The sequence below is a fragment of the Papio anubis genome, chromosome 20, assembly GCF_008728515.1.
Source record: "Papio anubis isolate 15944 chromosome 20, Panubis1.0, whole genome shotgun sequence".
Classification (NCBI taxonomy): domain Eukaryota; kingdom Metazoa; phylum Chordata; class Mammalia; order Primates; family Cercopithecidae; genus Papio; species Papio anubis.
Window position 1 is genome coordinate 10,619,343 of NC_044995.1, and position 14,397 is coordinate 10,633,739.

A 14,397-nucleotide genomic window follows, 5' to 3' on the forward strand; every position below is an offset into this window, starting at 1 on the left:
TCCATGGGGGATTGGTTCCAGGCTCTCCCTCAAGGGTACTGAACAAATTCATGGGTGCTCAACTCCTTTATATAAAATGGCATCGTATTTGCATAGAACCTGTACACATCCTCCTGCAGACTTAAAATCACTCTAAATTACTTATAATACCTAACACAATGTAAATGCTGTGTAAATAGTTGTTATCCTGTATTGGTCTTTTTTACTTTTTGAGACAAGGTCTTACTCCATTTCCCAGGTTGAAGTGGAGTGGTATGATCATGGCTCACTTGAGCCTTTACCTCCTGAGCTCAAGCGATCCTCCTGCCTCAGCCTCCTGAGTGGCTAGGACTACAGGCATGCCACCGTGCCTAGCTAATTATTTTTTATTTTTTTAGTAGAGTTGAGATCTTGCTATGTTGCCCAAGCTGGTCTCAAACTCCTTGGCTCAAGTGATCCCCCTGCCTCAGCCTCCCAAGTAGCTAGGACTACAGGTGTGCCACCACGCCCAGCTAATTATTATTATTATTTTTTTTAGTAGAGTTGAGATCTTGCTATGTTGCCCAAGCTGGTCTCAAACTCCTTGACTCAAGCGATCTTCCTGCCTCAGCCTCCCAAATGCTGGGATTACAGGCGTGAGCCACAGTGCCCAGCCTTGTATTGGTTTTTCAATTGTATTATTTTATTGTTGTATTTTTATTGGGTTTTTAATTTATTTTCCATCCTTGGTTGATTCCACAGATGTAGCACCCGTGGATACGAAGGGCCGACTGGATGCATAGATACACACCTACGTAGATATTAAACTGTGCATATATTTTACAGACACATATATGTGTATGAGTATGTGTGTATTTCTCTGTATTTCTCCCTCAGTGTCTGGCTGTGCTATCCATTTATAATGTGTTATTGAACACCTTACTTAGTGCATCACACAACAACGCCTTTTCTCATTTCCTAAAATTCCTGTGATAGAGATAGATCTAGGTGATTTTTCTTCTCCCTGAACGGAGGTGGTGAGACTGTGAGACTCTTTTTTTTTTTTTTAATTTTACTTTAAGTTCTAGGGTACATGTGCATAACGTGCAGATTTGTTACATATGTATACTTGTGCCATGTTGGCTGTGCTGCACCCATCAACTCGTCAGCACCCATCAACTCGTCATTTACATCAAGTATAACTCCCAACGCAATGCCTCCCCCCTCCCCCTCCCATGATAGGCCCTGGTGTGTGATGTTCCCCTTCCTGAGTCCAAGTGATCTCATTGTTCCGTTCCCACCTGTGAGTGAGAACATGCGGTGTTTGGTTTTCTGTTCTTGCGATCGTTTGCTGAGAATGATGGTTTCCAGCTGCATCCGTGTCCCTACAAAGGACACGAACTCATCCTGAGACTCTTAAGACGTGTGGCCGCCTCTGTCCTAAAAAGGCCATCGGCTCCATGCTATTTCCCTGCTACCAAGATCTCATCATTCCCATGAAGCAGGCTCCTTTTTTCTGTTCCAGCCATTCTACCTACCTTGGAACCAGAGGACTTGAATGTGGGAGAAACAGAGGTGAATCTGGAAGAAGGAGAATCTGGTATGTACCTGCATCATAGCAGACCCTGGTGAAAACATGGGCTATGGATTGGGATGAGCCACTTAGTTCCTAAGGCAAGGCAGATTGTAAGTTACCATATCCGGTGTCTCTTCTGCAATCAGAACTTAAGCAAAAAGAGACAGGGCGAGGTGGCTCGCGCCTGTAATCCCAGCACTTTGGGAGGCCGAGGAGGGCGGATCGCCTGAGGTCAGGAGTTTGAGACCAGCCTGACCAACATGGGGAAACCCCATCTCTACTAAAAATAAAAAGATTAGCCGGGCGTGCTGGCAGGCGCCTATAATCCCAGCTTCTTGGGAGGCTGAGGTGGAAGAATCACTTGAACCTGGAAGGCGGAGGTTGCAGTGAGCCAAGATCGCGCCACTGCACTCCAGCCTGGGCGACAGAGAGAGACTCCACCTTGAAGAAAAAACAAAACAGACACAAACCAGACCAGGCTAGGCGGTGGCTCACGCTTGCAATCCTAGCACTTTGGGAGGCTGAGCGGGGGCGGATCACTTGAGGTCAGGAGTTTGAGACCAGCCTGGCCAACATGGTGAAACCTCATCTCTACTAAAAACACAGAAACTAGCCAGGCATGGTGGTGGGCACCTGTAATCCCAGCTACTCGGGAGGCTGAGTCAGGAGAATCGCTTAATCTGGGAGGCGGAGGGTTGCAGTGAGGTGAGATCGTGCCACTGTACTCCTGGGTGATAGAATGAGACTCCATGTCAAAAAAACAAAACAAAACAAAACAAAACACACACAATCCTTCCTTCCTTTCCTTACTCCCTCCCTCCCTCCCTTCTTCCTTCCTTTCTTTCTTTCCTTTCTTTCCTTTCTTTTCCTCCCTTCCCTCCCTCCCTCCCTCTCTCTCTTTCTCTCTTTCTCTCCCTCCCTCCCTCCCTCCCTTTCTCTCTCTCTCTTTCTTTCTTTCTTTCTCTTCCTTCCTTCCTTCCTTCCCTCCTTCCTTCCTCTCTTTCTTTCTTTCTTTCTTTCTTTCTTTCTTTCTCTTCCTTCCTTCCTTCCTTCCTTCCCTCCTTCCTTCCTCCCTCCCTTTCTTTCTTTCTTTCTTTCTTTCTCTCTCTCTCTCTCTCTCTCTTTCTCTCTTTCTCTCTTTCTCTCTTTCTTTCTTTCTTTCTTTCCCACTCTGTCGCCCAGGCTGGAGTACAGTGGCGTGATCTGAGCTCACTGCAACCTTCTACCTCCCAGGTTCAAGTAATTATCCTGCCTTAGCCTCCTGAGTAACTGGGATTACACGCCCAGCTAACTTCTGTATTTTTAGTAGAGACAGGATTCACCATATTGGTCAGGCTGGTGTCAAACTCCTGACTTCATGATCTGTCCGCCTTGGCCTCCCAAAGTGCTGGGATTACAGGCATGAGCCACCGCGCCTGGCCTGTTTTTTTTTTTTTTTTTTTTGAGACGGAGTCTCGCTCTGTGGCCCAGGCTGGAGTGAGTGGCGCGATCTCGGCTTACTGCAAGCTCCGCCTCCCGGGTTCCCGCCATTCTCCTGCCTCAGCCTCCCGAGTAGCTGGGACTACAGGCGCCACCACCTCGCCCGGCTGTTTTTTTTTGTATTTTTCAGTAGAGACGGGGTTTCACTGTGTTAGCCAGGATGGTCTCGATCTCCTGACCTCGTGATCCGCCCGCCTCGGCCTCCCAAAGTGCTGGGATTACAGGCGTGAGCCACGGCGCCCGGCCTTTTTTTTTTTTTTTAGACACAGTCTCACTCTGTCACCTGTGCTGGAGTGCAGTAGCGCAATCTTGGTTCACTGCAACCTCTGCCTCCTGGATTCAAGCAATTCTCCCGCCTCCACCTCCTGAGTAGCTGGGATTATAGGTGTGCACCACCACACCTGGCTAATTTTTGTATATTTAGTAGAGACAGGGTTTCACCATGTTGGCCAGGCTGGTCTTGAACTCCTGACCCCAAGTGATCCACCCTCTTCAGCCTCCCAAAATGCTGGGATTACAGGTATGAGCCGCCGCACCCAGCCCTCCCAAGTATTTCTGGTTTGAATGCAGATAACACAGCTAACACTACAGCAGCTATCTTATATCTGTGAGGCAAGAAATACAAAGAAAGGGCTGAGAGAATCGTGATGCTGCTGGACCTGAAACTATGGCGCCACTGAATGTGATTTCAACAGCTTTACACCCGCCATACTTCTCGTGTAGAAAGCAGTCCTTGTTTCGTTTAAGCCACTTCAAGTTGAGTTTTCTGTTCATTGCTGCTTCCTAATGGATGCAACAGTATCAGGAAAGGTTATTTCATTTATGCCAGGGCATCACGGGGCTTCAAGTAGATACAGAGACTGGGTTTCTTATTGCTCTATTAGTTCTCATGATTAACTCTGATGCCATACCCTTTATTTCTCCCGTCTCACAAATCTAGGTAAAATACGGCAGTACAAATTGAATGTGACAGTCAAGTGTTTCCCCACATGGGACTTTATGACTTGGCCTGGAAACCAAAGCGATTTCTTTTATCAAGATGTACACAGGCACAGGGAGTACTTACCATGTCTGCTTCTACCCAAAAGACCCCAGGGTAGACAGCCCAAGACCGTGGTCATACAGGGAGCTCCTGGGATTGGAAAAACAACCCTGGCTAAAATGGTGATGTTGGAGTGGGCCAGTAACAGGTTCTACGCCCACAAGCCCTGGTGTGCTTTCTACTTCCATTGCCAAGAGATGAACCAGACAACGGAGCATAGCTTCTCCGAGCTGATTGAGCACAAGTGGCCTGGATCTCAGGACCTTGTGGCAAAGATTATGTCCAAACCAGACCAACTTCTGCTGCTGTTGGATGGTTTTGAGGAGCTCACATTTAACCTCATCAACAGACCGCAGGACCTGAGTGACGACTGGAGGCAGAAATTGCCTGGGTCTGTCCTACTGAGCAGTTTGCTGAGCAAAAGGATGCTTCCGGAGGCCACGCTACTGATCATGATAAGATGTACCTCTTGGCCAACATGCAAGCCCTTGTTGAAATGTCCCTCTCTCGTCACCCTTCCGGGGTTCAATACGACGGAAAAAATCAAGTATTTCCAGATGTATTTTGGACACACAGAGACAGATCGAGTCTTGAGTTTCGCCATGGAAAACACCATTCTCTTTTCCATGTGCCAGGTCCCTGTCGTTTGCTGGATGGTCTGCTCTGGTCTGAAACAGCAAATGGAGAGAGGAAACAATCTCACACAGGCATGTCCAAATGCCACCTCTGTGTTCGTCCGGTATATTTCCAGCTTGTTTCCCACCAGAGCTGAGAACTTTTCCAGAAAGATCCACCAAGCACAACTGGAGGGTCTGTGTCGCTTGGCCGCAGACGGCATGTGGCACAGGCAATGGGTGTTTGGTAAAGAAGACCTTGAGGAAGCCAAGTTGGATCAGACGGGAGTCGCCGCCTTCCTCGGCATGAGTGTTCTTCGAAGAATTGCGGGTGAGGGGGACCACTACACCTTTACCCTCCTGATTTTTCAGGAATTTTTTGCGGCCTTGTTTTATGTTCTCTGTTTCCCGCAAAGACTCCAAAATTATCATGTGTTGAGCCACATGAATATCCAGCGCCTGATAGCGAGTCCCAGAGGAAGCAAGAGCTATCTCTCTCACATGGGGCTTTTCTTATTCGGCTTTCTGAACGGGACCTGCGCTTCGGCCGTGGAACAGTCGTTCCGATGCAAGGTGTCTTTCAATAATAAGAGGAAGCTGCTGAAAGTCATACCTCTGTTGCAGAAATGCGAGCCGCCTTCTCCGTGCGCTGGGGTCCCGCAGTTATTCTACTGTCTGCGTGAAATCCGGGAGGAAGCCTTTGTAAGCCAAGCCCTAAATGGTTACCGTAAAGTTGTCTTGAAAATTGGCAACAGTAAAGACGTTCAGGTGTCTGCTTTTTGCCTGAAGCGCTGTGAACATTTGCAGGAGGTGGAGCTGGCCGTCACCCTGAGCTTCAAGAACGTGTGGAAGCTCAGCTCCGGCTCCCGTCCTGGCTCTGAGTAAGTGCTTCTGTCCTTGGGGAGCCCGTCCTACCCGGGGCCCTTGACTACAGTCTCCTGGGTGTTTAGGGGTCAATCTGCAAACCTTTCTGATCGCTTCCCTGGCCTAATTTGCACGGTACTTCTGTTGTTTTGTTTTGTTTTTTGAGGCAGAGTCTCACTCTGTTGCCCTGGCTAGAGTGTGGTGGTGCGATCTCGGCTCACTGCAACCTCCCCTCCTAGGTTCAAGCGATTCTCCTGCCTCAGCCTCCTGAGTAGCTGGGATTACAGATGCATGCCACTGCACCCGGCTAATTTTGGCATTTTTAGTAGAGACGGGGTTTCCCATGTTGGCCAGGCTGGTCTTGAACTCCTGACCTCAGTTGATCCTCCCCCTTCAGCCTCCCAAAGTGCTGGGATTACAGGCATGAGCCACCATGCCCGGCCAGTACTTCTGTTTTAAGATAAACATGTATCTAGGGTGGTACACGTTTGTTTTACAAACTGTCCCAGTTTGTTTAGGATTAAGGAGATTTCTGGGACCCAGAGCTTTGTTTTATTGCCAGGACTGAAGGTGTTCCTGGGATATAGGACTTTCTGTGCTAAACCTGGGAGAATCCCGGGCAAAAAGATACGTGGTTCACCCTCCTTCCCTGTGTGCTGCGTGCCCATAAAGATGGGACTTTGCTTCATCTATCACTCCTACTTCTTTTTTTGAGACAGCGTCTCTCTGTTGCCCAGGAGTGCAGTGCTACGATTGTGGTTCACTGCAATCTCAACCTCCTGGGCTCACACCATTCTCCCACCTCAGCCTCCTGGGTATCTGGAATTGCAGGCATGCACCACCATGCTTGGCTAATTTTCTTATTTTTTGGAGAGATGAGGTTTCTCTGTGTCACCCAGGCTAATCTCCAACTCCCGGCCTCAAGCCATCTTCCCACCTTGGCCTCCTAAAGCACTGGAATTATAGGCACGAGTCACTGCGCCCAGCCTCACTCCTACTTTTGTGTATCAGAAGCTTTTTGTCTCAAGGAAAGTGCTACCCAGTGGAACTTAAGGTGATGATGGAGACATCCTGAATCTGTCTTATCCAGTATGGGACCCGCTGGCCACTTGTGACCCCTGAGCTCTTTGAATGTGGCTGGTGTGACCAAGTGAATGAACATCTACATTTTATTTAACTTTAGTGAATTTAAGTGTAGATAGCGACATGCAGCTAGTAGCTACCATATCAGACAGTACACCTCTAGAGGGTCTTTCATTCCGTGTAAAAATATCTTGTCCATCTTGAATTAAAAGAAACAGTCTGGGTGCCGTGGCTCGTGCCTGTAATTCCAGCACTTTGGGAGGTCAAGGCAGGTGGATCACTTGAGGCCAGGAGTTCGAGACCAGGCTGGCCAACATAGTGAGACCCCATTTCTACTAAAAACACGAAAAAATTAGCCGGGTGTGGTGGCGGGCGCCTATAGTCCCAGCTACTCAGGAGGCTGAGGCAGGAGAATGATGTGAACCCGGGAGGCGGAGCTTGCAGTGAGCTGAGATCGCGCCACTGCACTCCAGCCTGGGCGACAGACAGAGCAAGACTCCGTCTCAAAAAAAAAAAAAAAAAAAAAATTAGCCAGGTGTGATGGTGGGCACCTGTAATCCCAGCTACTTGGGAGGCTGAGGCAGGAGAATCACTTGAACCCAGGAGGCGGAGGCTGCAGTGAGCCGAGATCACGCCACTGTCTTAGAAAAAAAAAAAGTACGTATCTCATAAGGTTGTTAAACATGTTAAAATCTACAACACACTGAATAAGTCCAGTCCTTCATTTAGTGCTAAGTAGATATAAACTGTTACTACTCAAGTAATTCCTCATCCTCTCCACTCGACCAAAACTCTCCTGGAAGATCTTTATTTTGGCAAATATAATGGATTTCTTTTTCTTAAGAAGTGGCAAAAAGCGCTGACTACTCCTTTCTTCATATCGGTTGATATTTATTTGGCATTTGCCATGTGGCAGGCACAATGTCAAGCACTTACTTCATGTGAATTATTTCTGCCTCCAACTCCATGATGCACTGGAGGTGTAGGAAGCACCTTGTCCTAGGTCACATGTCTGGTTGAAGCTAAGACGAACTAAAATTTGACCCCAATGGCTATGATGAGAAGAGAGAGGAGATTTAGACTGACTCTTGGCGAGAGGGGGACATTGTCCTGCTGCATAAGGGAAATGCCTTCTTGTTCCTTAACTGCTCTGCAAAAAGGAACCACAATCTCTTCCAGATTCCTGTCTTTCCATGAAAGACTGCCTAAGTCTTCAGCAGACGGATATGTAGCGTTAATGTTCATCCTAGACATATACTGGTCTAGTGTGTGGATAGAGAAATAAAAGTTGGTCTCTCCTTATGTGATGAGACATTTAAATTTTAAGTAATGTAAGTTCTGTTCCGTTCTTCACCACGACGGGCAGTGTGCAGGTCTCCTCAGCCATGGCTGAGTTTCTCCAGGGCAGAGGTAAGCAAGCTACAGCCAGGAGGCCAGACCCAGCTTTTTCTGCTTGTTTAGGTAAATACAGTTTGATTGGAGCCTGGCCATGCTTGTGACATATTGTCTGTGACTGCTACCCCAGTACCGTGGCAGGACCGAGTCATTGCCGGGAAATTCACTGCCAGAAAAGCTGAATATATTTGCTACCTGGTCAATTACAGGAAAAGTTTACCAACCCCTGCTCTAGCGTATATTTTTATTTATGGTGTTGTTTTTTGTAGAGATGAGGGGCTCACTTTGTTACCCAGCCTGGTCTTGAACGCCTGGGCTCATGAATTCTCTCGCCTCTGCCTGCCAAAGTGCTGGGATTAGAGGCGTGAGCCACCACGCCCAGCCAGGCATTATTTTTTGTTTTTCGTTTGTTTTTTGTTTTGTTTTTTTTTTGAGATGGAGTCTCGCTGTCGCCCAGGCTGGAGTGCAGTGGCGCGATCTCGGTTCACTGCAAGCTCCGCCTCCCGGGTTCACGCCATTCTCCTGCCTCAGCCTCCTGAGTAGCTGGGTCTACAGGTTCCCGCCACCTCGCCCAGCTAATTTTTTGTATTTTTAGTAGAGACGGGGTTTCACCATGTTAGCCAGGATGGTCTCGATCTCCTGATCTTGTGATCTGCCAGCCTTGGCCTCCCAAAGTGCTGGGATTACAGGTGTGAGCCACCGCGCCCGGCCACCAGGGTATATATATATTTTTAAAGGAATTGCTGCATCACAAGATATGCACACATCACATCTATAACTTTATCAGCATGGATATCACTAAGCTACTTTCCAGGGAAACTTCGTATTTCTTGGGTATGTCCCTGAACCAAACTGGGGGCCGGGCTGCTTATTCTCATAGCCCAATAACGAGACACAGATGAACTGGAAAGAAGATCTTGAGTTTATTTCTGTAACTGGTTACAGGGCGAACGCCAAGAAATATCACCAGACCAACTAAAAATTATAAAGTTTTCCAGAGCTTATATGCCTTCTAAGCTATATGTCTACATGTAAGTGTGCGTTCCTCTAAAGACATAAGTGATTAACTTCTTTTAATCTATAACTAAGGTCTGAGCCCTGAAGACCTCCCTCTGGAACCTCAGTAAATTTACTTAAACTAGATAAGTCCAGGTGCTGGGGTGATTACCCTTATCTTGTCTCCCACTAAATCATGGAGGCTTGGGGAGTTCCTTCAGACCCCAATAAAATTTGTTTGTGAAGGTCTGGGGCGTTTCTTCAAACCCCCAACAAAATCTTGTTTAATCCTGAATGGGTCCCGTTGAGAATTTGTTTTTGTTTTTTTTTTTTTTTGAGATGGAGTCTCGCTCTGTCACCCAGGCTGGAGTGCAGTGGCCGAATCTCAGCTCACTGCAAGCTCCACCTCCCAGGTTTACGCCATTCTCCTGCCTCAGCCTCCCGGGTAGCTGGGACTACAGGCGCCCGCCACCTTGCCTGGCTAGTTTTTGTATTTTTTAGTAGAGACGGGGTTTCACCGTGTTAGCCAGGATGGTCTCGATCTCCTGACCTCGTGATCCGCCCGTCTCGGCCTCCCAAAATGCTGGGATTACAGGCTTCAGCCACCGCGCCCGGCCAGAGAATTTCTTCATTATCTTGTCATACCTCAAGGCCCAGGAAAAGCCTGGGCAAAACTCTTGGTGGGCTTTTGTTACATTTCAGCCTTCCTATGAGGGCACTGACTCTGTCAGCTTTTAAGATTTAACTTACCCACCCAGTCAGTGCCGAAACAGTTGTGACGGAGGCCTACCTGTTCAGCTGCTAGTGAGACCAGGCGTGCCACAGGTAGAATGAATTCTATTCACTCCAATATTGAATGGCTACACCGAACCATGTTTTTCTTATGTCTACTCCCAACTTACGTGGGCAATTCCAACGCACACCACAAAATCACATTCAAGGAGCCCTCCAGTCCCCGAGGACCTATTATTAGGGAGGGGAATAAACCCCAGAGCTTGATGTTCAACTTGCTGGTAACTGTCGGTCACCCGACTAAGACCTCAAGAATCTAATTGCAGTGAATCACAATGTCTTTCTATGATGCTGCATAATCTTAAGCCCTGATATCCGTAGAAATCTTCAGACATGACACATTTCTTTCACGTTGGTTAGTCCACTGATCATTTTTGTGCGGGTTCCTGGAGGCAGTTGACATCATTCCTACTTATTTGCATTTCTATGTATTTGATGGATGCGAAAATGGATGAATCCATTTCATGGGATTTAAATTTTATACAAAAACTACATGTTAGTGTAAATATTCTAAAAATTGCTTTTTTCATCTTTGTGTCTTGGCAATGTCTATGCATGCCTTTTCAATGAAGTATTCTTTGAAAAATAGGTGTGCTAGAGATGATTAAATATTTCCCCCTTGATAGACTTTTGGATTGCTTTCAACTATTTCTTTCTTTCTTTTTTTTTTTTTGATACGGAGTCTTTCTCTGTTGCCCAGACTGGAGTGCAATGGCACGATCTTGGCTCACGGCAACCTCCGCCTCCCAGGTTCAAGCAATTCTCTTTGTCTTAGCCTCCCAAGTAGCTGGGATTACAGGTGTCCACCACCACGCCTGGCTAATTTTTTTTGTATTTTTAGTAGAGACAGGGTTTCACTATGTTGACCAGGCTGGTCTCGAACTCCTGGCCTTGTGATCTGCCTGCCTTGACCTCCCAGAGTGCTGGGATTACAACATGAGCCACCGTGCCCGGCCACTTTAAACTATTTCTTTAACGCAACCAATAATAGTCTTCACATGTACATCTTGGTCAGCCTCCCTGAAAGGACTGTATGGGGAAGAATGAAAGAGAAAGTCAGCAGGTCCTTCTACGGTCAAACTACATGCCACCCTAGCTCTGGATTTTTCCTTCTTATACTCACGGTGTCAAAAAGATTGATTTTTCCTTTATTCTGATCCTATATGTTTTTTTGTTTTTTTTGTTTTTTTTTTTTTTTTTTTGAGACGGAGTCTCGCTCTGCCGCCCAGGCTGGAGTGCAGTGGCCGGATCTCGGCTCACCGCAAGCTCCGCCTCCCGGGTTCACGCCATTCTCCTGCCTCAGCCTCCCGAGTAGCTGGGACTACAGGCGCCCGCCACCTCGCCCGGCTAGTTTTTTGTATTTTTTAGTAGAGACGGGGTTTCACCGTGTCAGCCAGGATGGTCTCGATCTCCTGACCTCGTGATCCGCCCGTCTCGGCCTCCCAACCTATATGTTTTTTTAAGAATTGTATATACACAGGGTAAGAATGGAGGTACAGAATATAATTCAATCTCTGCCCCCCACATAAATCCCATGTAATTGAAAAAGCAATTCCTGTCTAGGCATGGTGATTCGTGCCTGTAACCCTAGTACTTTGGGAGGCCAAGGCAGGAGGATCGCTTGAGCCCAGGAATTCAAGACCAGCCTGGGTAACATGGAGAATCCCTGTTTCAACAAAAAATACAAAAATTAGTCAGGTGTAGTGGCGTGTGCCTATAACCCCAGCTCCTCAGGAAGCTGGAGTGGATCGCCTGAGCCCGGGAGTTAGAGGCTGCCGTGAGCTGTGTTCAGACCACTACACTCCAGCCTGGGCGACAGAGTGACAACCTGTCTCAAAAAAATAAATACAAAATAAAAGCAACTTCCTTTTTTCCAAGTCATGGAAACATACAGGGCTCTTATTTGAGGCCATGAGTCTTCCAGGAATGAAATGAGAAAATCTCATGGTGGTTTTTCTGAGTGCTTTATTTAAATGAGGACATCTTAGAGTCACCAGAGGCCTATGGCCCTAACCTGGGTAGGGAACGCCAGCCCTGGGTTTCCGAGTAGGTTTTCTCCAGTTTAACGAAGAGGTGTTTTCTCTCTTCTCCCTTCCGTGCAGAGCGCCAGAGAGCCAAGAGCTCCATTGCTGGTGGCAAGACTTATGCTCTGTGTTTGCAACGAATGATAAGCTGGAAGTCCTGACTTTGACCAACAGTGCTTTGGGGCCTCCTTTTTTGAAGGCTCTTGCTGCCGCACTGAAGCACCCTCAGTGTAAACTGCAAAAGCTACTGTGAGTATAACACAAATCCTACTGGAAGGAATTCTATGGAGATGGTCTGTTTCCCATCCACTTTCTTCATTCCCTCTCCACTCACACTAGACTTCCCGAAGGCACCCATGTCCAGCCTTGGACAGCGGCATGGGAGGAGTGAGTCATGGGGTGCGTGGTGAGGGAAACCACAAACTGGAGCCAGGCTGCCGGCTCAACCTGTCTCTAGTTACTCTGAGGTTGGTGCAAATGCCATTGCAGTTTTTGCCATTAGTGACATTTGCACCAACCTAATAGCTCTGTGTCCTTAAGTGGATGGTATATACAGTGTGTCATGGAATTCCTGGCATCTCCCTGGTGCACTTCAATGCATCCGTCCATAAAATGATCAGCCTCGTGCTGTGGCTCATGACTATTCACTTCAGCTCAGGTGTTCGAGACCAGTCCTGGCTACTTGGGAGGCTGAGGTGGGAGGATCACCTGAGCCCAGGAGGCAGAGGTTACAGTGATGGTGAGCTACGATCTGGCCACTGCACTCCAGCCTGGGCGACAGAGTGAGGCCCTGTCTCAAAACAAACAATAAATAAATAAAATTAAATGATCATGATGGAGAGATTAAATGCAGTCCTTCTTGCGAAGCCCGTAGGATTGTGCCCGAAGCAGAACCAGCACTGTGTAACCCAGGGTGTGGTGGTTACTCTGTGGAGGGACACTGCCTCACAGAAGCCACGCGCGACCTGAGCACTGAGTATGGTCCATCGCTGCGTTCCTTTAAAGTATTAATATGTATTATTATTCCCCCTTCTTTTGAAAAATGGAGTCTCACTCTGTTGTCCAGGCTAGAGTGCAGTGGGGGGATCTCAGCTCACTGCAACCTCCCCATCCCAGGTTCAAGCGATTCTCCTGCCTCAGCCTCCCGCGTAGCTGGGACTACGGGCATGCACCACCACGCCTGGCTAGTTTTTGTATTTTTAGTAGAGATGGGGTTTCACCATGTTGGTCAGACTGGTCTCAAACTCCTGACCTCAAGTGATCTGCCCTCCTCAGCCTCCAAAGGTGCTGGGATTACAGACGTGAGCTGCCACGCCCAGCCCCCATTTTTTTTTTTTTTTTTTTTTTTTAAGCAAAGTGAGAGCTGGAGAGGTTAAGTGGTTTGTCTAAGACCCTGCAGTTGACAAGCCTTAGGTAAAGCACTCCACTGCAGACAGCCCAAAGCTCATCTTCACCAACACTGTGCTTCTCTAACATACCACCGTTAGCAGGTGCCTGCGTAGGGTAAGCCTCACCAAAGAGGGCATGTTTGAACTGGGTTGGGAAGGAAGAGATTTACATGGAGGAGGAGAAACATTGCTTCATTTCTTTTCCAAGTAGGATCTTGCTCTCTTGCTCAGGCTGGAGTACAGTGGCATGATCATGGCTCACTGCAACCTTGACCTGGGCTCAAGCAATCCTCCCGCCTCAGCCTCTCGTGTGATTGGGGCCACAGACATATCCCACCATTGCCCAGCTAATTTTTTTAAATTTTTTTGTAGAGACAAGGTCTCCCTATGTTGCCCAAGCTGATTTCGAACTTTTGATCTTTTTTTTTTTTTTTTGGGGGGGGGGACGGAGTCTTGCTGTGTCACCCAGGCTGGACTGCAGTGGCCGGATCTCAGCTCACTGCAAGCTCCGCCTCCCGAGTTTACACCATTCTCCTGCCTCAGCCTCCTGAGTAGCTGGGACTACAGGCGCACGCCACCTTGCCCGGCTAGTTTTTTGTATTTTTTAGTAGAGACAGGGTTTCACCGTGTTAGTCAGGATGGTCTCGATCTCCTGACCTCGTGATCCGCCTTTCTCGGCCTCCCAAAGTGCTGGGATTACAGGCTTGAGCCACCGCGCCTGGCTCGAACTTTTGATCTTAAGTGATCCACCCGTCTCAGCCTCCCAAAGTGCTGGGATTATAAGTGTGAGCCACCACACCCAGCCACTATTTTTAACAATGTAAGAGTGAACGTGTATGCATTGCCCACCGTCTGCTAGGCTATCTTAAGTTCTTTGCACGTGAATTCTCTTAAAACTCACCCCAAGCAGTAGGTGTCCCTATTTCACAGATGAAGAAACTGAGGCATGAGGTTACATCATTACTAAGCAGTCAAATCCGGCCCCAGAATCAGTTCTCTTAGCCACTACTCCATATGCTGTCTCTCTAGAGTTTTTAAGATCCAAAAACCCGATAATTTACCATGTGAACCACTGGCCCCTTCCTTGAAATAAGCTACCAGGCATCCACATGGCTCCTGGCCATTATCAGATATATGTTCTCTCCTGTTACTATAATGGTTATTATTCGCTCCTGCTTACTGGGTG

The 14,397-nt window shown here is 47.7% G+C and overlaps 1 protein-coding gene across 1 annotated transcript in view; it reads left to right on the forward strand.

Moving 5' to 3' along the window:
- Positions 1–14,397, forward strand: part of NLRP8 (NLR family pyrin domain containing 8) — a 41,242-nt gene that overhangs the window by 4,544 nt on the left and 22,301 nt on the right. Inside the window, exons 2-4 of the mRNA XM_021931467.2 lie at positions 1,484–1,558; positions 3,954–5,550; positions 11,902–12,072. Coding sequence (XP_021787159.1) covers positions 1,484–1,558; positions 3,954–5,550; positions 11,902–12,072 — 1,843 coding nt within the window. The remainder of the gene's footprint in view (positions 1–1,483; positions 1,559–3,953; positions 5,551–11,901; positions 12,073–14,397) is intronic.